The sequence below is a fragment of the Antedon bifida genome, chromosome 7, assembly GCF_963402885.1.
Source record: "Antedon bifida chromosome 7, ecAntBifi1.1, whole genome shotgun sequence".
NCBI lineage: Eukaryota > Metazoa > Echinodermata > Crinoidea > Comatulida > Antedonidae > Antedon > Antedon bifida.
The window spans coordinates 17376437-17401110 of record NC_136232.1 but is presented as its reverse complement, the minus strand read 5'-3'; the positions used below and the strand labels follow the sequence as shown (position 1 = coordinate 17401110).

The 24674-nt window shown below is 34.4% G+C and overlaps 1 protein-coding gene across 1 annotated transcript; it reads right to left on the bottom strand.

The window, feature by feature from the left end:
- Nucleotides 1-5426: 5426 nt before the first annotated feature.
- LOC144848639 (putative aldolase class 2 protein CC_1201) lies at nt 5427-20865 on the bottom strand. Its single transcript, XM_078705463.1, has 4 exons — nt 20561-20865; nt 17346-17523; nt 16931-17175; nt 5427-8714 (listed from the first exon to the last, which is right to left on the bottom strand). The coding sequence occupies exons 1-4, from the start codon at nt 20834-20836 to the stop codon at nt 8553-8555; spliced, it is 861 nt and encodes a 286-aa protein (XP_078561589.1). The 5' UTR covers nt 20837-20865; the 3' UTR covers nt 5427-8552.
- Nucleotides 20866-24674: the final 3809 nt, after the last annotated feature.

The following is a 24674-nucleotide window of genomic DNA, read 5'->3' as shown; positions in this document are numbered from 1 at the left end:
ATAAAGTGAACAGCGATGACCAGGACAAGTTCAATAACCTGCAGTGAATAAAAGGTAACTGATATGCCGATCAAATAACATGCCGCAAAGAAAAAAATTGCAAGTGAATTCTGGAGCGCGTGTGAAAAAGACTTACGTCCGACAATCGTAATACTAGGCCTAAAATTAAACTTTAGCTAATATGCTTAGCCCTAACCTAGAAAATAATTTAATCAATTTTGATATAATAATAATTGGTATAATTTATTAATAATTATACACTATTCCTGTTTTAATAGGCTAGGTATATTACGAACGATTTTTATTTATTGTTGTCCATGTATACTAATAAACCTGGCGCTAGTTTCCTTCGCTTGTATTTTGACTCCAAATTTTATTGTGAATACCACACCTTAGAAGTATGCCTCATAAGTACTTTAATGAAAGAATCACATAAAAAGTAATAAATAAATCTTTAAATTAAGGATTTTACAGACGTGTTTCTCGCACACTGTTCGTGAATTTCACTTTTTCAATGTTCAATATTTTTGTTTCTATGGAGCGCTGTTGAACCCACAAATGTGAAAACGCCCACAAATGTGAAAACAACCACAAATGTGAAAACGCATCACCCACAAATGTGAAAACAACCACAAATGTGAAAACGCATCACCCACAAATGTGAAAACAACCACAAATGTGAAAACGCATCAACCACAAATGTGAAAACACCGCCCACAAATGTGAAAACGATCATCGCCCACAAATGTGATAACGCCCACAAATGTAAAAAAAGAGAGACTTTTTCGCCCACAAATGTAAAAAAAATCAGATCAAATTTAATGCTAGATTCAGACAATTTTGACAAGCGCCAAAATAGCAACGATAATAGAGGACTAAAACTAACTAAAAAAGCGTCAATTTCTCATGCATTTATTGGTGAAAAACACGTTTGATTTCAATATGTTTGTTAATTTGTCAATAAAAATGCTGTAATATGTTACTGCTGATACTGTTCTGTTTTCAAAGAATAATAATCGATCCTAAATCAACATCACTAGGCCTACCTAGCCTAGACCTAGGACATCCTACTAAGGATATTATGATGAATTTTTCTATTTTATTCTTTAAAAGGTTAACGAAACCGTGATTTTCACCAAATAGTTTTTAGCCCTCTAATTTATTTTGCTTTTTTGGGGTTCCATAGAACCCGAAACATTGAACATTGAGTGTGCGAAATTCGCGAACAGTATGCGAGAAAAACGTCTGTAAAATCACCAATTTAACGGATTTATTGTTACTTTTATGTGATTTTTCTTCATTAAAGTAGGCCTACTAATTCTAAGGTGTGGTAATGGTATTCAGGATAAATAAGTTTGTTAACAAATTTCTAGTTAAAATACAAGGCAGGTGCAAAAGGGAACTAACGGGCCTAGTAGGTAGGTACCTAACATGAAAATTCAAACTTATTGAAACAGATCGAGTCATACATCAAAAAATGAAGGAAAAAAATAGAAATTTAATAACACAAAAATAATTAAAATTCGTCAACATGGTAATTTTTTATAATTTTTTTAATGTTTTTTTTCCATAAAAAATCAGTATAGTTTAGGCATTTCAATGCATAAGAAAAAAAAAGTGCAATATTCTTAAAAATTGTTTTAAAATTATTATTTAAATTTATTATTTTTCCAAACATGAATCTACCTCTTCTCAACAACAACCAAACCCATTTACGTTATAACAACTTTTCCCCTACCCTCTGACAACCCCCCCTCCCCCCCCCCCCCCGAAATTATTACAAATTGTCTTTCAGTCGAATTGATATTCACAAACATACTATACTTGCACACCCAAATCCAAACATATTAAGTAGATGGCACAGAAGTAGATGGTAGAGAAGTTGTATCAGGTGTAGCAGGTTCTGTAGGCTGTAATTTTACATCCTTTTTAAAGTAGTCTGCACAAAAGCCTTTCAATTTGTTATAATCTTTTTTGTTCCTTATTGAATGGACCGTCCTGTACTTCTTTATTAGATTCCTAACTGAAGTTTTAGGAATATCTTAATGCCATATCTGGCTTCAAAGATGTCAGATACATCATTCTGCATTTTTCTTCCAAGGTCATAGAAGGTGTATATAATGTGACCATTCTTAAGTAAAACTTCACTATTTGGGATATCAACATACTCATTTCTTATAAATTGTAGTGGATGGAGTCAACGCACCAGGTTCCTCCATCCTGGGTTCAACAAATTTAACTGTATAGCCTATATTGAAAAATAAATTAATTATACAGTATATAATTTTTTATTTCTATGTTAGTTTATATAAATTAATATTTATTTATTAATAATATATTTATGAATAAAATATTAAAATGTTATATCATAAATGATAAATAAATATTTTAATGTATTGGTTGTAAAAATAAATAGTATTTATTAACCTACCAGTTTCAATTAAAAATACTTTTTAAACAAAAATACAAATGATATTCAGTACCTGAAAGAAATAAACAAAAATAGTTTCAAATTTCATTATACAGTACAAAATCATAATCTACACCAGCTTGGGTAAAAACACGCACTCTGATTGGCCGCATTGTAAACTGACAACCTAGCGTACTAATATTCATACGGGTTTTTGTTATTAATGAAAAATATTTATTTGCAATCTTTTAAAATCGCTGTACCAAAACATAATTGAATGTTATAAATCAAACATTGTTTTATTTTATTTCCTACTTTTTAAAACATATTTAGAGTGATTTAGAGTGAAATATATTATGTATACAAAGGAGTCGACATAGACCGTCAAAGGCCTATTCTTTAACCAGGGAGATACATCCCTGCGTTAACACTACATCCTATGCTATGCTAGGTAAACATGTGGAAAAATACAAAATTTCAACATCTAAAAATTCCATTGTAACATCTATCAATATACACAAAACTTATGTCAAAATAATCGTAATAGCATGTAGTATATGGACTGAAACATGAAAATAATGGACTAACTCACTTTTTATGAAAAAAGACGTGTTTTGATGAGGTATATTTTCGAATCGTTGTAACTCATGAAATAAACATCAGAAAAGAAAAGAAAAAATTTCCCAGCAGTAGAACAACTTTCTGTTGACATTTTGGTACCAATAATGTCATCATTAGCCAACCAGAAGTAATTTTAAAGATTTTTTTAAAAAAGGACCTTCAGCCCGAACTGAATATCAGGTCACACTTTTTTGGCGACATCAAAAAGGGGCGTGTCACCATAAGTTGCAGGTACCTAGCATAGGCTACTTCAATTTCGGTGATTTCCTGCCTCGCAATTTTGGGAAATGATAAAAATGATGCCTCGCATTTTTTGATGATGGTAAAACGATGCCTCGCATAAATTTTTGACTTGCCTCGCTTGCCTTCCCTGCCTCGCACTTTGTTACTTACGGTGGCCCACAACTGTCACGCACACTATATAAATCATATTTACACAATTAAAGAAGGAATCACACAATTAAAGAAGAAATCACACAATTAAAAAGAAGGAATCGCATATAAACAAAAGAAAGCATGAAAATATAAAACGAAATGCACAAATAAAGAAGAAACGCGCAATTAAAGAAGAGCTAAGCACAATTAAAGAAGTCCGCAACAAATTCGAAAGCTCCTCGCACAATTAAAGAAGTCCACAACAAATTCGAAAGCTCCTCGCACAATTAAAGAAGTTCGCAACAAAATCAAAAGCTCCTCGCACAATTAAAGAAGTCCGCAACAAATTCGAAAGTACCTCGCACAATTAAAGAAGTTCGCAACAAATTCGAAAGCTCCTCGCACAATTAAAGAAGTTCGCAACAAATTCGAAAGTACCTCGCACAATTAAAGTACAGTAGACTATGGAACGCCTCCTCTGCCTTCAGTTCACATTTTACGGCTGTAAAACTAAGGCCATCGACTTTTCTTTTATGCTTGACATACTGTACTTATTTTAACCGCTACACATCTCTGTAAATGCTCTGTTTTTTATATATACAATTAATTTATTATGCGAGACACAGGCGCGGCTAGGAGGCCATTGCAATTATTGAATTCCATAAAAGAAGTTTAAATAGTCTTAGTTTTACAGCCGTCTAATAAACGTCACGTGATATTCGATTTTGTCGATAGTTGGCAGTATAAATTACGCAATATTTCACTGCATGACGATTGGTGTGTACTCTGCATGACGATTTGTGTGTACTGCATGACGATTGGTGTGTACTGCATGACGATTGGTGTGTACTGCATGACGATTGGTGTGTACTGCATGACCATTGGTGTTTACTGCATGCACGACTGCATGACCATTGGTGTGTACTGCATGATGTTTGGTGTGTACTGAATGACGATTGGTGTGTACTGCATGACAATTGGTGTGTACTGCATGACGTTTGGTGTGTACTGCATGACGATTGGTGTGTACTGCATGATGTTTGGTGCTGTACTGCATGACGATTGGTGTGTACTGCATGACCATTGGTGTGTACTGCATGACGATTGGTGTGTACTGCATGATAAATGTGAACTGAAGGCAGAGGAGGCGTTCCATACGTTTGCGGTGAGGAATTGAATTTGTTGCGAACTTCTTAATATTGTGCGAGTTACTTTCGAATTTGTTGCGGACTACTGTACTTTAATTGTGCGAGGTACTTCCGAATTTGTTGCGGACTACTGTACTTTAATTGTGCGAGTTACTTTCGAATTTGTTGCGGACTTCTTTAATTGTGCGAGGTACTTTCAAATTTGTTGCGGACTTCTTTAATTGTGCGAGGAGCTTTCGAATTTGTTGCGGACTTCTTTAATTGTGCGAGGAGCTTTCGAATTTGTTGCGGACTTCTTTAATTGTGCTTAGCTCTTCTTTAATTGCGCGTTTCTTCTTTATTTGTGCATTTCGTTTTATATTTTCTTGCTTTCTTTTGTTTATATGCGATTTCTTCTTTAATTGTGCGATTTCTTCTTTAATTGTGTGATTCCTTCTTTAATTGTGTAATTCCTTCTTTAATTGTGTGATTCTGTGTTATAGTGTGCGTGACAGTTGTGGGCCACCGTAGTTACTACCCCCTAGGCTACTTCAATTTCGGTGATTTTCTGCCTCGCAATTTTAAGAAATGATGCCTCGCATAAATTTGTGACTTGCCGCGCATGCCTCGCACTTTGTTACTACCCCCCTCCATGGCGCGCCATTCACGCATATATTAGACCATGCTATTGTTTTTGCTATTAGTTATCGCATCTCATGCTTTGTTGTATAGTATTTTTTATGACTATTACAACACATTACAGTGTTATCATTCTTAACGTTATTCCACTACAATTTGCATTTATTAGATTTGTTGTTTCCATTCCAGTTTAGTTGTATCATGGAGTCTTGGCGAAAAACAAATTCAACTGTCAGTGTGACACAGTTAAATACTCTCTTAGTACAGACGTATTAATAGTTTGGCTATAAAAAAGAAATGCTAAGAAAAAAAAAGAAGTTTAATTAAAACGTTTTTCCTTCCATTGCTTAGGTGACCTAAGGAACAAAGAGGAATATCAGGAACTTACACATCAATACAAGCAGAATCAAGAAGAAAATTAGTGATGAAAAAAAATAAATTTAATAAAACTTTGTCGTCTTCATTTGATTGGTTTTTAATACAACACAAGAGTAATTCAATGTTTTATCATGGAGCTCAGGTCATGTCTTAAGAACACAGGTGCATAAATAAAACGAACATATCAGACCCAACATAAAAATAATAATTGAGTAATTTGCGGCGATATGCATTTAACATATTTTAACATGCACAGAATAAATGAACATATCATATCATGTCAATACAAACAAAATGAGTAATAATTCGGATAAAAATGCGACTAAGGATAACATTTGTTGCGTTCAATGCGAACGTCAGAGGAACGGTCCCCAAACTAATTACTAGGCCTATTATCAATTAATAATTGCTGCTATAAATATATTGAGCAAAACGTTGAATTGTATTATTTTTCAATAAATCAGTAAAACAACAATTGAAAAAATTCATTTTCATTTATCCACTAAACTGTACAACAGTGTTGCTTAAACCACACTCCAGAAAAGAAAATATGAAAGAAATTTGCAGAAAGAAGCAATTAAACACTTTTATTTCAAAGTTCGGAACGTCCGTAATTACTACGGAAATTCTTTACCGAAACATTTAATTATCACTTTAGTAAATCTTTGTTTCTTATATTATACATCATTTCTATTGTACCCTGACACAAAAATTAGTATCACTTAGGCCTCATTCAATTCATTTCTTTTATTTGTAAAAACTATACATTTTAATTTTCACCGTATTGTATTTTTTGTACTCTGAAATATCGGTATCTACGTAATTCTTCGTTTCTTATCTCATCTTGCCACCTAGCTACAAAATACGTGTTCGTATTTTATTTTCATTATTAATTAATTAATTAATTGCCAAGTTTGTCTGTGTCCGTGTTTTCCTGTGTAAAAACAAAAAACAAAAGTAAAACACAATGAAATCGATAATCCTGTATTACATTGTCGTGTCTCATTGTTCCCCTATCAATGGCACTATGGGCGTTCCATAGATATGGTAGTATTATTGTCTGTGGCCGAAATTGTCTGTGGCCGAAGTTGGCCTAATCCGCTAGAAATAGAAGGCTAGCCAACTCACTTTACAAATTTATCTCTGACGCGTTTATAGGCCTAGTTTTTCTGGCATTTTTATCTGTGAAATTATTGTCTTCCATGCATTAATCCTTATGTTTCTGTCTGTGTATGACTTCCCATCGTAAAGACAAGAAGGGTAATGACAAAGAATTTCCATAAAGACCTCGCTCGTCAGTACACCATTTTTTTTCTCTATAGACATTTTTTTAGTCGCATTATCTAACCTTAGCGGTTTTCAATATATAGGAACCTAATTTGCATTTCATTTAACTTGTACTAATAATTTGCATACTTTCGAGGTATACAGGTGTAATTTTGAGATTTACTAAACAGTCCTATGTTGGCTAATAGAAACTTGTATACGATTACGAGTCATTTGAGGGCAGAACAAAGTGACAATTGTCGTATTCGAGTGGACCGTTGAGTAGTTTTTCCGTTGAGTACTTTTTAACGGAGTATTTTGAGCGTTGAGATTGTTCTTAACGAAAAAGCTTTCGTTGTCAACGTTTTCTATTCGAATGACTTTCTGTTGAGCACAAATTTACAATTCGAATACAATAAGTACTCAACGAATCTTTCTGTTGACAACGAAAGTTCCCAATCGAATACAACAATTGCAGTTTCTTATAATATGCAATATTGAGAAATGGGGTCAAGGGTCAAATGTCATATTTCCGGTCATTTTTTTGTAAAATGTATTATCATGGAGCTATTTATAGCTCCATGGTATTATTAGAGCAAATAGAAATATGTACATTCTGAATACGGCTGTGAAAAAATCAACTCTCTAGCATTAATAATAATACGAATTTGTAATGCACCAATTCCAGCAGTAATGCACTTGTCAATTGTATGACCCACTATACGACCCCCGGGAGAGGTGCGTCATGGGTGCGTCATTTACAAATAATTACTGACGCAGGGGTGCGTCAAAAAACCTAGATGGTACGTCACATCAATGAACAAGGTGTGTCAATGTCCGTCACTTTACCACCCACCATATCATAAACAACATGGTCACAGTGCGTCAAAATGGGTGTGTCATGGTCACCTAAAGGTAAGTCACCTTTTTGACGCATGGGTGCGTCATGGTATTCAAAAGTATGACGCACATCGGACAAATGACGCACCTCTCCCGGGGGTCGTATAGTGGGTCATACAATTGACAAGTGCATAAGTGATCAAAGTACGTAACAGTATGAGCACAAACAGTTTAGTATGCCATGATTCAATTATACAGAGTAAAATTATGTAACTCACGTCATTAAAACATTTAGACTTGATGACATCAAAATAATAAAATAATGGGAGAAACTTGTCAAATTTGAGAGAAAATCGGGCACGAATAAGCAAGATACGTCCTGTGAGCTATGACAAAAGTGAAAATATCTTATTTTAAAATACTTGGGCGGCCATATGATGACAACAACCACAAGTAATTCATTGCGGTGCATGAGAATTTTACTCCACATAAATTATACTACTTTCAATAGAAAATTTCTTCTTGTTTTTAATTTATAATCACTCATAGAAAGTTCATTAAATCGCACGCAAGTCACGCTGTGCAACTCTGACAACATTAAAAAGACAAGTTTACAGCAACTTCACGTTTTAGAGAAACTCTCTGCCCAAAAAAAAAAATGTTACTTTAATGATTGGTATCTTAACCTAAGCTAAGAAACATCACATTTTCAACTCAATGTGAGGACGAATGAGTATAGGAAATAAGAGCCAACTGTTGGCCGGGAAATATGCCAGAATTAAGAAATAAGCCCTTAGTGACGATACTTTATTAACAGCTTATCCTACCAAATAACAATTGATTACGTTTGTTTCCCACCCAGTATATATATATACAGTATATGTATTTTTATTGTATTAGTTAGTAAAATTGATATATTCCTTTTTAATGAGTCGTTTGATGGCATCGAAAAATAGGTCTGAGTGGAAATTGTAGTCTTTTATTGAAACCTGTCGAACTTTGTCAGCTACCTCATTGTCCAACTCTACAAGTTCCTCACCAGTAGATTGTGCCAAAATCTAAATAAAAAAACAGACATGATAGCAATAGTCTGGTGGCAGGAGAGGGGATATCACCATCCGAAAGGGGACAAATTGCCATCCAATGTTTCTAAACCAGAAATGTTCATAGATTATGAATCTGAAGGTAAGCGATATAAGCGTTTTCGAGATATTGGGTCAAATTTCAAAATTGACCAATTCAACAATGTATTATTATCCCTATGTATTATAACCAATTTATTGAAGCACAATTTTGACTTATATTACATTCTTATGATTATAGGTACCTATTCAATCACCTTATGAAAAAAAATCCTTTGCGATTAGGGGTCAAATATCAATATTGACCAATCATAGAACGTGCGCCTATAAAACCAAATAAAAACTAACAACACATTTAACATCAAATTGGATGTTTTCTCAATCATACGCAATGTAAAAGAGCACATACACATCATTTCATCAGTTGACATAAGGTCTAAGTTTTAATATGCGTATTAGGTAGTTACCAAATGAATGCAAAGTTGATATCGATGGTTTTAAAAGTAATCAGTAAAGTTATGTTATTTCATTATAATTTTGATTAATATTATAATACTGTAATTAATCAAATCAGACTGTTAAAAATTATTACGTTGACCTTAAATTAAATAAAATAAATTGTTAAAGCACAACTTTTACAAATTAATTTTGCAACGATTGGCCATATTAACATGGTTGCAGGCCTGCAATTATTTTGAGGCAATAAACTATCTGATTATTTGATCTGTTTCTTTGTTGGCAATAATATAATTTTGGTTTTTTTTTGTCTAGGTACTCGGATAACTGAGAATACCTAGTTATGTAATAGATAGCCATTGCACCTTAACTGGTAACGAAATGCAATTATGTGGGTTTTGTTTAGATTTGGTAGTTTTTTAAAGTTTATGGATTAGTTTCCATTGGTTTTTCACAGGCGCCTTGAGCACTTTGGTGGATAAGTGTCTGGCAAATCTTACTATATTATTAGTTATCACTTTTTGCATCCCCATTGCAATCAGAACATAGTAGTCAACTAGTACATCCAGAATATGTACATACAGTACCAACCCAGTGAATAGACAAATATGGAACCCATGTCCATGATTTTCTGGACTATCAAAACACTAGGCTGTTCACCAAAAGGGCATATTCTTGCATTGCTAACATTAAAATGATTCTAAATTGACTTTTGTTGTAGAGCTCACATGTTTCAGACACCAGACACTAATTCTGTAAATGTTTTGCCATTGCCTAGTTCTCTATACGTGACCACCAGGATTTGACCACCAGGATTGATTCCTCTTTCAAAAAAAAGGAAGAGATATTATATTTACAGTGAACGCAGTCATACAAGCATTGCTTTTTTGATGTCCATTCATTTTTATCCTTTACTCTATTGTTTTCTAATACTATTATCTTATTATGAATAAGCTTGAATTGAAATGAAAATATTTAGATGTTTACATTTGTTAGATAGACACATAGAGAGTCAGATGAGTTTTTGTCCAGTATTATAAGCACCTTGGGAAAATAGACCTTATTATAAACAGGTTTTCTTTCTCTTCAGAAAAAAAATGTGTACTACAGTATACACAGGAAAATGTTTTAAGAAGATAATAAGTTGAAGTTGTACAGGAAAACTATCTGTGGCTAGCAACCATATTGAAGCATACTAACAATATGTGATTGATAAAAATTGTGGTCTGTCTGGTGTAGTGAGTTGTGGGCTCCAGTTTTTATTATTCAATGAAATTAAAAATCTGAAGCATTATTGACCAAGTATAGATCTGAGTAAATGTGTCGTCAACTAGGGAAACGGGCAATATTTTCTTAATATTTTCAAAAGGAAAGAAATTCTGGTGGTCCCTTCTGAAAGGTAATCATGTACACATACAGTATTATATATGGAACAAATAAAGATTTGATTTGATTAATTTGATCAAAACATTTGAAACATGTATACTATTTGCAAAATTTGTCAATGAAAAAACAAACATATTCTTAGAAACCTTTCTACAAGCTTCAACATTGCTTTTGTGCTCTCTAGGGTTTATAATCCATTGCAGTGACGAATCTAATCCAAGATCATTTATATGTTTGGAAGCGACTGACTGGGACACTTTTATTGATCCATCACTCAGCATTGCCGAACTGGCTGAAACTGTAACATCGATTTCCTGCCAGGATTTAACTATACCAATATTAACAATAGGCAGACTAGAAAAGCTTGAAAAGATATAACAAAACATGTGGACCTAAATTATTACAGGGCTACAATTCAAATCAACTAGCTGAATCCCTAAATTGATTCTATTCTATGTACGTATTAAAACGGAGCTAGAAGATACATGTAAAGACATAGTTATCAACGCAGAAAACATGATGCCCATCTCGGAATTTGATATTGTAAAACTTTTAAAGAATATTAAAGCTAATAAGCTACTAAACGAGTGTGATGCCCTGCCCAATTGGGTTATGTTTTAAAACAATTTTTTCCCTAAGAGAATATGCTATACCAGCTATTTGGAAACACTCCCTGATTGTACCCATTCCTAAAACAACAAAAAACACTTAATGATTATAGGCCTATTTCCTTAACATCTCTTATGAAATGCCTGGAGAAACTTGTTAGTAATCATATTAAAGCCAATACAGATCAGTGGACCCCATGCAATTTGCATATAGGGTACACAGAGAAACAGAAGATGCTGCAGCCACTTCACTGAAAATGATTTTAAAACATGATACAGAAATCACACCTCATCATCAACGTCATACACGTTCTAGAAATTCAACTGAACTCAGTAAACATATTTGGACACTCAAGGACAACACAGAATATAATGCGACATTTATATAGCGCTATTTCATGAAGATCACTGCAGACCGCTGTGGACTTAGATGTTACACCTTTTCAACAACATTCTAACCAACTACGGCGCCCCATTACGTCTGTCCACGACAGTGTGTGTGTGAACTAGTGACATCTCGAAAGATGTACTAGGTTCTTTAAAGTGCACACAAGCAATATGCACACTGGACCTCAATTTATAGTCCTTATCCGAGAAGACTTGTTCTACCACCAGAACCATGGAGCGATCAGTGAGCCTCGAACCCTTGCTGATGTTATGGCTATGGATTACGGTTCCACTGTCTTAACCGCTCGGCCACTCACTCGGCCTCAAAAGATAAAGGAAGATTATTTAGAATTGTGCGTAAATCAAGTAGAATTTTAAACGTTCCTGTAAATGATCTTGAATTTAAGTTGATCAATGTCAAACAACAAATTTCCAATTTTTTGCTTTTATGAATTTTTGGACAATAAAAGATTTTGAATTTAATAGAAAGAGATGGAGATCAGTGAATGAGAGTCCTAGAAATTGTGAATTGAAATGGTGAAGTAAACCTACTGCATTGTTGAAATTAAAGGTGGGTGAATGGGGTGGACTGGGTGACTTAGGTCTGCCTATGCCCTATCCTCTGTGATTCTGATAAAGTTTGATTAAAATATATGCATGATTTAACGAAATCACATTGTTTGTATTCATATCTTCATGTTTGTATTCAACCCTCTTCTTTAAAATGTTCATATATTAAAGTTAAAAGTATATACTTTGAAAGTGCATCATTTTTTACAATTTTTACCTCCGCCAAGGAGGTTTTATTTTCACCCCTGTATGTTTGTGTGTGTGTTTGTGTGTTTGTGTGTGTGTCTGTGAACAGCCTGGAGGTTACAGTTTTTATCCGATTCTCACCAAACTTAGCCACAATGATCAATGACTCATCATATAATTTTGGTTAAATTTTGAAGGGTCAGGGTCAAAGATCAAGGTCCACAAAAAAAAAGAAATAAAAAAATAATAAAAAAAAAAACCCTCAGCGGGACTTGAACCAGCGATCTCAACTGTGAGAGGCTGGATACAAAACCATTACACCAAACTCTCATCCAAAACTTTGTAGTGTGCAGTTAGCCTTTTTACACTTAGAACTACGGTAATAAAAAAAAAAAAAAAATATATATATATATTTTCCGGAGACATTTTATGTAGCGGAATTTTACAGTAGGCAGAGGTTTGTACTCTCGGAGTACCCTCTAGTTAAAGATGTCATCATAGTAAAAAATGATGATTCATTGCGGTATGTAATAATCTGCACCAAAGTAGTTACTGTGTAGTCAATACAAGTACACATGAATCTTTGTCAGTTGTATATGGCTCGGTGGTCTGTGCTCACATCTATAGCATTCAAGGTACCGAGATCGTGTCTCACCTTGTGGAACGATACAAGATTTTTTTTTAATATCCGTATTGTTTGTTCAATTTTATTTCTTAGTGTATAGATTATACGCATGATTTATAATGAAATCTAGAGAAAAGGTAACTTATGTCTCAATTGTGGTTTATGACATTATACGTTGAGGGATCTTTGATTCGGTTGTTTTTATTAAAGTGGCTCAATGTGCAGTGATATCGGCTATTGTATTTGCGCTACCAAGATCCTATCTTGGAGTGTGACACAGTGTGTTGTACGTTAGACTACTGATCGTGAGATCGAGGTTCGAATCCAACTCTTACCGCATTGCTTGTATCCTTAGGCCAGATACTTTACTTACTTTTGCCTCTCTCCACCCAGGTGTATAAATGGGAACCCGGTTAGATCAAGACACAACTTTGCACGAATTACTAGCTGCATTATGGTAGTGTGTTTCCATACATGTTTGATCCCAAAAAAATGATGGGTAATAATGTTCAGCTCTTTAGAGGTTTCACAACATTAGGCACTATATAAATCCAGGATATTATTATTATATATCTAATATATAAATTGACGTAAGGGCAAAATTTGGTAAATGACGCGTTACTTCTATTATTTTTACTCGATAGTATAGGCCTAATGTTGGTTCATACTTTCGGTACTGATTTTAACACCTGATGTAACCCTGTTTGCTAATTAAATTGAGTTAGATAATTAATTATTGACAATTAAAACGAATTTAGGTTCAACGATTTGCCCCAAATAGGGGTGTTTTCCGATCATGGTATACACTGTCTAATATATGTCCATCTTGAAAAATACCCACACGCAAAAACTCGAGGATGCTTCACATTTACCTTTCTCCTTCTACGATAATTGTTTTTAATAGCTGAAAAAAGGTCGAACAGCTCGAGTACAGCATCATAATGTTGAACAGTTGACAGACCAAATTTAAAAAAAAAATACTATTTTAAGAGATTTAATATATGTTTATGAAACGTATTGATTGGCAATGAATGGAACATTCCAATCTCTCAGTCTCCCAGTATAAATATATTGTGAATAACACAAGTAGGTAAATTTATGGGCCCTTGGTGGATAAACTTTAGGTATATTTTTTATTGCATTTGAAGTGCAAATTTCTTACTGTAAGTGTGTGGGTACTGTTAGATATATAAACAATACAAAATAAACTTTATTACTGACAGTTGCTTCTGAACATTTGTATTATTACTAATTACAAAAAAATATAAACGTCGTAGTGGTGTATCGTTACATGTATTTTACTTTTTCAATCGACTATGGCAGTGACAGTTTCAACAAAGTATTAACACTGCCACTTATGAAATATATGGACGATACACCCTTTTACCAAAGATATAATAAGAACTCCGAGTGCAAAATTCAAGATAGTATGAACAGTATATTTAAATGATGCGAAGACAATGGTATGAAACTGAATGAGAAAAAAATCGGTTGAACTACGCATTACATGTAAGAGAACACCAACTGAGTTTGACCCAATCACTGTGAATGGATCTGAAGTCAAGTGTGTTGAGCATGCAAAGTTACTAGGTGTCAATCTTGACCGTAAATTGTCGTGGCAGACGCATGCTGACGGTTTACCCAAGCGCGTTGTACCAAGGTTGTTTTTTCTCAAACAACTCAAGAGGTCTGGCTTAGATAGACTGGAATTGCTCCGATACTATCAAGCAGTGATACGACCAGTTCTCGAATATGCCTGTGCTGTTTGGTCCCCGAGTTTATCCAAAGCACAATCTGACCAAATCGAACATGTCCAAAGAAGAGCGTGTAACATAATATGCCCCGATGGTACCTCGTATGCTGATACCCGCAGATACCTTAATAATATCATCACTCTCTGAACACTATCTGAACGCCGCAAGAAGTTGTCAAGAAAATTCTTTGATAAAATGAAAAAAGAAGATCATAGATTACACTCTCTCTTACCTAAACCTCCCACACACAACCATCAGCTCCGACGCGTTAGATCGTTCACCCTCCCCAAAGTCAGGACACAACGCACAACAAACTTCATTACTTTCCACAGAGTTTTCAGTGATTGGTGAATGATCAGAAACTGAGTTATGATAAACAAATTGTGAACCCCTTTTGGTTTGTGTTACTGGATGTACTATGATGGCCATTGAAAGACTGATTTGTGGACTATGATATATTTTAGTAACTTGTTTGGTTTGGGTTATACTATGTTTTTTTTTTTTCTTTGATAAAGTTTTTAAAATATTTATGTCAACTTCATCACTGTTTATTTGATGCAATAAAGGAAATAAATAAATAAATAAACAAATGTTTTACTGTGTTTAGTGGTATATTATTTATAAAACAAATATTTCATTACTGAGTGGATATAGAATATTTAAAAATTGTTCTTCTTGCACCCATCTTCCTCATCTCTTAACCCTAATGTTACATACCTGTACAAAACATAATTTTGTTTAAATTTTTCATTTGGACTCATTTTGTGTTTCGAGAGCCATCTGTGGGCACGACCTAGATGGTCATAATTAATATTATGACAAAATCAATATAATTCTTATAAAAAATCGATTATCCTGATTTAAATCAATGCATATAACCTATTAAATCTAGTTTTATTATTTACTAGCAATTATACCCGCCCCAGGACGGGTTTAATTTTAATTTAATACAATTCCGATTAAATAACCCCTGCAGGACGCCAGTATCCCCCTATACTCACCAACCTCCACCCCTCTTCAATCACACCACACATTCGGGTGATTTAAAAAAATAATTTCTTCCCAGTACAAATTTTAATTCAAAAACTTTAGCTTCTCAATAAGAGGGAGATATTTACTGATCAAATAATGTGATTACATTTATGATCATCGCTCAAAGTTTGGATAACTTGCATTATTTAGTATATCACTTGTTAAAATGTTGACCTTTGACCTATATTAGATAGTCCCCTTATATTTATTTATTTTAGGCAAGCCATTTATGAGTACTGTAATTTCCATTTATATTGGACAATAAATGAATCTGTATCTGTATGTCAACTGGTATAATGATGAATGTGCTCTTTTCATTGCGTATGATTGATTGTCTTAACAGAATGAAAAACATAACATTTTGTGATGTTAGTTTTTATTTAATTGGTAGTAATAGGCAAATACTCCGATGCTTTATGAATATATTTAATTTGGTCTTTATCTCTAATTGAAACCAGGAAGTTGCAAGGTGAACCTGTGGAACTCACAGTAAACCTGGAAATTACTTCTACCGCGTATGGTTGAAAATCTACTGATGAAATCAGAAATTTTGTTTTAAAATCCTTTATAATAACTAATGTTATAAAATCTTCATTTCACGGTACATCTGAGATAGATGAAGTATGTATCCAAGGCGGAGATTCCCAAATTTCTTCCATTGTGCTTGCCTATGTCAGAATTAACTATAATTTATATATAATTTTGAACTTTGACCCCTTATATCTCGAAAATGCTTCCTATCCTAATCGATTACCTGGTCTAGAATAGTTGGATTGCAATTTGTCCCCTTTCGAGTACGTGGGTTTCAAGTTTTTATGACTTATGAAGTTCTATCTTTTCCATATATTTTAACCTTACTTCTCTATGGAATGCCTCCTCTGCCTTCAGTTCAGATTCATCATGCAGAGCACAGCAATCATCCTGCAGTAGACGCCAATCGTTATAGTAGATCCTACACACTAATTGTTTTGCAGTACACACGACATCGATCGTTATGCAGAACACGCCAATTACAATTGCAGTAAAATAGTATGCAATTTATACCTCCATGTATGTATGTATGTGCAATTAATAAAATTGCACATCATAGGCTAGGCCTTTAGTACTGCATGATGAATGTGTACAGGGTATTGTGAACTGAAGGAAGAAGAGAATCCAACTTCTCACCATTGAATTTACTGATTATACCTGTATCATTGCTGCTCTTTCTAGATAGTATGTTGTTAAAAAAGCATTTGCAACCCGTTCTCCTGTTACCAGGGTTCCATGGTTTCCCATCAACATAACAGATTTTGTACCCATTGTTTCAGCAATTCTTGCTCCTTCGCTAGCAGTGTTTCCAAAACCTCCGTAACCCTTATCATATGCGATATTGTTGAAGAATTCGGCAGCATTCTGGCTTATCATCTTAAGTGTTGGATCTTTATGACACCCTAAAAAACATATCCATTATTTTAATATTTTGCAACCTACCTTTATACAGACACTCCATTGCTTTTTATTCCTTTTCAATAGAAATTAAAATGTGTAGTCCTACTCTGCACAAAATACTAATTTCACACATCATAAATCATAGTCTATATCAGTAACATTGTAAGCCTACCTAGAGCAGTTGCATAAGGAGGATGCACATGAAAGACTGAATTGATATTTTCATTATTTTTGATAGCCTCTTTGTAAACTTCACAGTGTATGTGTAGACATGTTGCTTCCGGTGTACCCGAGCCTTCTACAATGTTTCCATTTTCAATGTCAATACCCACCAAGCTACTAGCGGTTACCTTAAATGTAATAATAAAATGTGGGTTAGGCGCCAGAGACACAATCGTAAGTACGTCGGAGGGCTATTACACTTTAATAGTCCAGCAGCCAAATGCCTATTTTTTCCATAACCTTGCAATGTTTTCTATAGTTTTTTTTTTGATGGATTTTGATTCTCGATACCATCAGAATGAAGAATTTTTTTACAAGACGGCTGTCAGCATTGAGCAATTTGCATAATTAGCATAAACAAAATGGCCGTTATTTTCATAAAACATGCTGGAAATACTGGACGTAGTGAGATAATTTTGTTGACAAATTGTTCAAAATGTATATATTTATATTAGCTTTAACAGAAATTTTTTTTGTAAAATACAGGAAACCCCATTTTTAGCAATTTTAAACTTTGACCTCTTTTCACTATATCTAAGTAACGGCAGGTCGGAGAGAATTAAAATTAGGAGCAAATTGTTCCCAATATATACATTTATATTCAGTTTAACAGATGATATTGCTTGATAATGACCGGAATAGTGGTTATTGACCTTTGACATAATTTAATAATGTTATTCTATATTATAATAACATAAATTAATAAATATTTGTCGTAGGGAGCCAATTTTGGTGTCAAATTGTTCACATATACAGTATGTTTATACTTGCCATAATGCAACATTTTTTTCAAAAAGTGAAACAGCCATTTTTCTGTAATTTTAACCTTTGACATGTTTTTTTCATCTAAATAAGACATGGAATAGAGATTTCTAAGCGCAAATTGTTTATAATAGATATTTTTATTCAATTATACTGTTTGAAAAATACAAGTGTGACTATTTGCTTTGAAATCCTGTACATAAGAGCCAATCAGAGTGGATTTTATTCAAAGAGGTGTAGAAGGTGGATACTATTACTGCTACTATACAGTACAATGTCTTTCAGAAAAATTTGATAAGCAATAGTTAAGCAGAATGGTCAGAAGTTATTGGACAACATAATACAGAGTTAATATGTCTCAAACAAAATTTGGGCTGCAGACCAACTTAAAGATTTATTGAGTACTTTTCCCACATGGACCAATGCAAGGGACCCACAGTTCGATCGATATATATCCGATGCAAGACCTATTTATATGGCAAGAGTACCCAAAAGGTTCATTTGGGCAAATTGATATGAGTTCCTTAAGAACCGTAGCTTTTTCCCATACGGGTGAATCCATATAAGACAAACAGTTTCATCTACTTATCCATGTATTTCCAATAAAGGGCATGCATTCATAGAGAATCCAGAAGTTACCCTTGGTTCATTGGCAAATTTATATGGGTTCCTTAAGGATCGAGGGTGCACAACAGACAGGCTTTTCCATAGCTTAATCTTGGAACCCACAGTTTTAGTTACACGATATATTTCTATGTTCCCAATCGCTGTTTCACCAATTTTAAAATTACGATTAACCCTCAGTTACAGTGGGGTATCTAAAGTAGACGTTTAGGATTGTAGGGTAAAAACATGACATTTTCGTTTAGCCAACAACATCTAAACTGATTTTCCAGACGGAAAATGGTCTACGCAAAAAAAAAGTATAGTGCAATTTATGAAGACCTGCAGCTCTAAATTTTCAAAATTGTCTTATTTGCCCACACCACGGTTTAAGGAATAGAAGGATATGCATCAGTTTGATATCAAAAAAATTTGTTTTTGCCAGTGGCCATCCGACTCTTAAATTCTTGAACTTTGACTCTTGTTATATTGTACTGTGTTTATTGTGATATTTTGTAAAATAATTTTAATCCAGAACTTTTTATTTGAATTGCCCCATGTGGGATGATTAAAGAATTTTGAATTTCCATGACTCTAAACCGACAGAGTGCGGACCGCCCACAATGTTACAAAATAAACACAGTTTAATCAAAGAATATATATATTCTTTGTTTTAATTAACTGTCGTCGTTTACAACAAAGCGGTCGCGTGCCTATAATATATTGTTTACTGCACATGCTCAACAACCTTTAACCTTGTTGGCTATGCTTTCGCGCGCTCTTATCTTGCTGGCATTATGGCATATTATTTTTAGCGCTAGCTGCTATGGCGACGAACAAAACTTTATGCGATGAATTTAATTATAACTTTTCTGAATTGGAATTAAAAGATCTCCCAGAAATATTACAAGATTATTAATAAATGTAATTACAAGATTAAATAAATTGTAGTAGGCCTAACCTTGTTTAAAAAAAACATTCATATTGCCAAAATGTTTGAAATCTGGCGCGATTGATCTACGCGAATGTTTTTATGATGCATTTTATTACCTGTAGTAGCCCTACATTTCAGACGGCATCAAATTATGTTAGAACGCGTTGCTTCCGGAGGCCTCGCCCCCTGGCCCCAGCCTAGCAGCGATACTTGTTTCGCATATCACCACCCGCCTCCCCTGCTCTGCGTAGGGAAGGTCCTGGCACCACCGCTGCAGAGAATTAATATTCTTTTTAAGGTGTACATATAGGTATCAGCAGAGAACAACCGAGCCTACAGTACTAACTATATCTATAGAAACACAATTTTACTATACTATACTGGAAAATAACCCCGCTTGCTTTGCTAATTTATGATGTATAGATTTCAATCACTTTATCACTTTAGGAAAACTGGTCAAAATCAAGTTAAAAAATGTTGGATGTAAGCTATAGACTGTCACATTCCTATCAGTATGACATGTGATTAAAAATCTGGAAAGAAATCTGGTGATGAAATTATTGACTGTAATAATCGTAACTGAACCACCATCGAGAACATAGAGACCTCCATGCTGAGAGTAACTAAACATAATTTTAAGCATCGGTGGCGCCTCATAGTTGACCCCAGAGAATACACAACACATTAGAGACAGACACAGGATGACTGAAAATAATTGCGTCGCTGATGAAATAAACCGTTTTAACTTGATTTTTGTTACCAGTTACGCCAGTTAATACGTCATTAATAAGCATTTCTAAACAGGTTTCTACTCTCTGGTAGTTTATTTAGCCTCTTTGGCTCCGGTAGTTCTTCGTAGTACATACTTCACTCCAATGTAATCCATAGGGCGATAACAGAATCATGTTACAAGTCTGCCCATCTCGCGCAGGCGCTCTAGTTGATAAGTGGTTTCCGATTCCTTCTGACAAACCGACATGGTGAAGTCCCTGGAAGGCTGCAGCAAGGTTCTCTCGTTGCTTCTGGTTTTCCCCAACACATTTTGCAACAGATTCTCTAGAACCAGTATTGGTAGCTAAAGTCCTTTTATAACATGCTGTTTTGAGCATCGACAACCTTGCTATATTTCGGCATACAGACATTTTATTTTACTAGATTTGCCCCAAGTCTGTATTTGTCAAGTGAAAAATCGATTTGCAGACAGTAAACAGCTGATAAGAATGACGTATGTTATCATACCATATTTGGCTATATGGGGCGGGCGGTATGTAAAATATGGATTTAGAATCAACCAATGATCGAACAGACGTCATTGGTTAGAACCTTCATTTTAGTACGGTACGGGACCGATAAGAATGTGATTCGTAAAATCCAGGTTGACCTTAAATTGACCCCCAAATACGTAGATCGTATGTAGCTAAAAAGGCTGCCGTGTTTGCCTACTTTGTACAGCATGCAGTGAACAATCGATTGTGTTGAGTTTGTCACGTTAACGCGGTAAACGCCCTAAGTTGTCTTCTTATGTAACGTAATTGTTATTAATTATATGTTATATGATTTAATTGCGAACATGATGACATTCCGCAACGAAACCGCTATAGACAAGTTCTATTTCCTCTGAAATATGGTGTAAGAAGCATTTTTGGGTAGAAGCTGGGATCCACTTGATTTAGGATATTTCGACCTCGCTGATTACGAATATGGCGGATCCCAAGCGAAATTCGGCCATCTAAGCCCTTAATTTGCATAATTAAAAATGGCGGCCATTTTTTATAATTACCCTATATCTCGAGAACCACTAGTCACAGATAATTAATTTTGGTGTCAAAATGTTTTAAATATATGTTTTTATATTCACTTTAATGACACATTTTCTCAAAAAATGGATGCAAGTCTTATTTCTGACATTTTGACCTTTGACCTTGATTTATCGTATCTCAGTAACCAATAATCGGAGAGACACGAAATAGGGCTCAAATTGTTCAGAAACTATACATTCATATTTATTATAATGAAATGTTTTTACAAAAAATGGCCGATTCTACAACTACTGACCTTTGAACTATTAGTCAAATATAATAATATAATAATAATATAACTTTGAAAATTGTGGTCTTATGATTTTTTTTTTTTTTTAAATTGTTTAAAACATGTGTGTTTCTATCCAGTCTAATGGCACATTTTGTACAAGAATGGCCGATAGTATGGTTATTGACCTTTAAACTACAGCATAGGCCTACTGTATACTGAATATAATATAATTGCATAACTATGAAATTATTTATACACAATAATAATTAGTAAAATTATAAAATTCACTGCCATCAAATATGATGTGTTATGATTTATATAGATTTAAAAAAAAATTTGAACACGCAAGTTACATTTGTTGAAATTTGAAATTTGAAATTACCTGCCATCAATATGATGGAGTATGATTATAGATTTTTAAAAATGTGAACATGTCAGCTACATTTGGAAATTACCTGAGATACGATAAATCAAGGTCAAAGGTCAAAATGTCAGAAATAAGACTTGCTTGGATCCACTTGAGCACAATGTATTAACATACGAAAAGATATTCAAATTTATTGATTAATTTCTATTTTATATCACTGTGCTCCACTGGTTCCAAATTGGGTCCACTTAAGCACAGTGTATTAACATACGAAAAGATATTACAATTAAGTGACTTATTTCTATTTATATCACTGTGCTCCCCTGGCGCCAAATTGGGTCCACTTGAGCACAGTGTATTAACATACGAAAAGATATCAAAATTCAGTGACTTATTTCTATTTTATATCACTGTGCTCCCCTGGCGCCAAATTGGGTCTACTTGAGCACTGTGTATTAGCATACGAAAAGATATTAACATTCAGTGACTTATTTCTATGTTATATCACTGTGCTCCACTGGCTCCAAATTGGGGCCACTTGTAAATAAAGGCATAAATGGCGCTCCGTAGAAGTAGAGAATGCTCGATCGTCGAAATGGTAACGGGACGATTCGGCCCTGAGACGATTCGGCCCGGGACGATTCGGCCCTGGGACGATTCGGCCCGGGACTATTCGGCCCGGGACGATTCGGCCCTGAGACGATTCGGCACACTTACATTTATCGGCTTTGATATGCATTTATAAGCATAAAATAAGCTTTTTTCCCCAAACTTTATTTTCAGAGAGACTATGGGGTAGCACTACTAGGGATAAAGATGCAATAAAGCAAACATTTTGAAAACATTGTCGAAAATAATCATTTTTTAGTTACGCGCGCGATGTAAATAAGTTACGCCCTCTGTTGGCCGCTTGGCGAATGCACGAAATAAACAAGGTTTTCGAAGTAATAAATTGAATATAAAATTACGTTTTTTTAGTAATTTATTATATACATTATATCAACTTTGTCAATATCAATAAAATACGGATTGTTAAACACCTTTAAAAACTTGATAAATAAAAAAAAAATGAATATGAATTTGGTCTAAAGTGAGACGTTTCGGCCCACAAAGTGGGATGTTTCGGCCCAAAAGTGGGCCGAATCGTCCCACCAAAAGTGGGCCGAATAGTCCCGGGCCGAATCGTCTCAGGGCCGAATCGTCCCTGAACCGTCGAAATGACGCTCTGAATAGGCTATACCTCTCTAATTTGGGTATACTAACCAAGTTAATAATTGAGGGTGCTGGTGTAAATGGAAGATGTCAGTGGTTGCTTAGTATGATGAAGACAAATTATTATAATAAGTAGGCCCATGCCTGCTATATTGATTGCTGCACTCATTCATTTTTTTATAATAAGTTATTAATCTATTATTAAAATTTAATTGCCTTAAACAAACGTGTATATAATCATTTCACTGAATTATTTATAATTTTTTATACAAATAAAAAGGAAAACGATCATACGTCATTGTTGAGTTGCCTATTTGACAACTATAAATGCATGTTTTTTTTTTATAAAAGGGAAATCCCCAGTCAGCAAAAACACGTAGCTGTTATAGAGGAAACATCTGCCAAAATGTTTATCGCCTAAACAAACTTTGTCGTCTATTGACACCCTACAGTATAAATGCATGTGGTGTTTTTTTTAATAAAAGGAGAATGTATAAAAATGATACGTTGTTGGTACTTTACCTGGGCTTAATTAAATTGTAATACGTCTATACTGACAGCAGTGAAATGAATCTTTCTTAAATGTTTTCTACATAAATAAAAGACACAAAAACGTAGCCTACATTCTCTATAAAAATATATTATATTTAAATGAATTTTAACAAATAAATATGCCTAATTAAACGATGTTTACATTCAACGGTCATTTTTATTGGCACACAATTCTCCGAGACGTGTAAAATAAGCATACCTCTAGTTCCGCGCCATCAAATCGGTAAGTAAGCCAGCCAATGTACGAGTAAAAAAAACCAAAAAATAGGTAAAGTAAATATGGGTACGAGTAAGCCAAATACTTAGGTACGAGTAAGCCAAATAATTAGGTCGAGTTTGCATGGGTACGGGTTAATTATTTTGGTACGAGTTAGCCAAGTTGGCTACGAGTTGGCATGGGTACGGGGGTAACGGGACGATTCGGCCCTGAGACGATTCGGCACACTTAAATTTATCGGCTTTGATATGCATTTTATAAGCATAAAATAAGCTTTTTCCCCAAACTTTATTTCCAGAGAGACTATGGGGTAGTACTACTAGGGATAAAGATGCAATAAAGCAAACATTTTGAAAACATTGTCGAAAATGATTAATTTTTAGTCACGCGAACGATGTCAGAGCCATATATAGAGAGAGTTACGACTTTGCGTTCACGGATTTTAGAAAGTCACGTGGTGTGCACGCCGGCCATGTTTGTGTCCAACTATGCCTATGTAGCGTATGGAGTAGTCTGGGCTCCAGACGGAGTTTTGTAAAAATATAAATATTTTTGCACATATGGCGTTTCATACGTGTATTACTTGAGTTTGGATACTCCG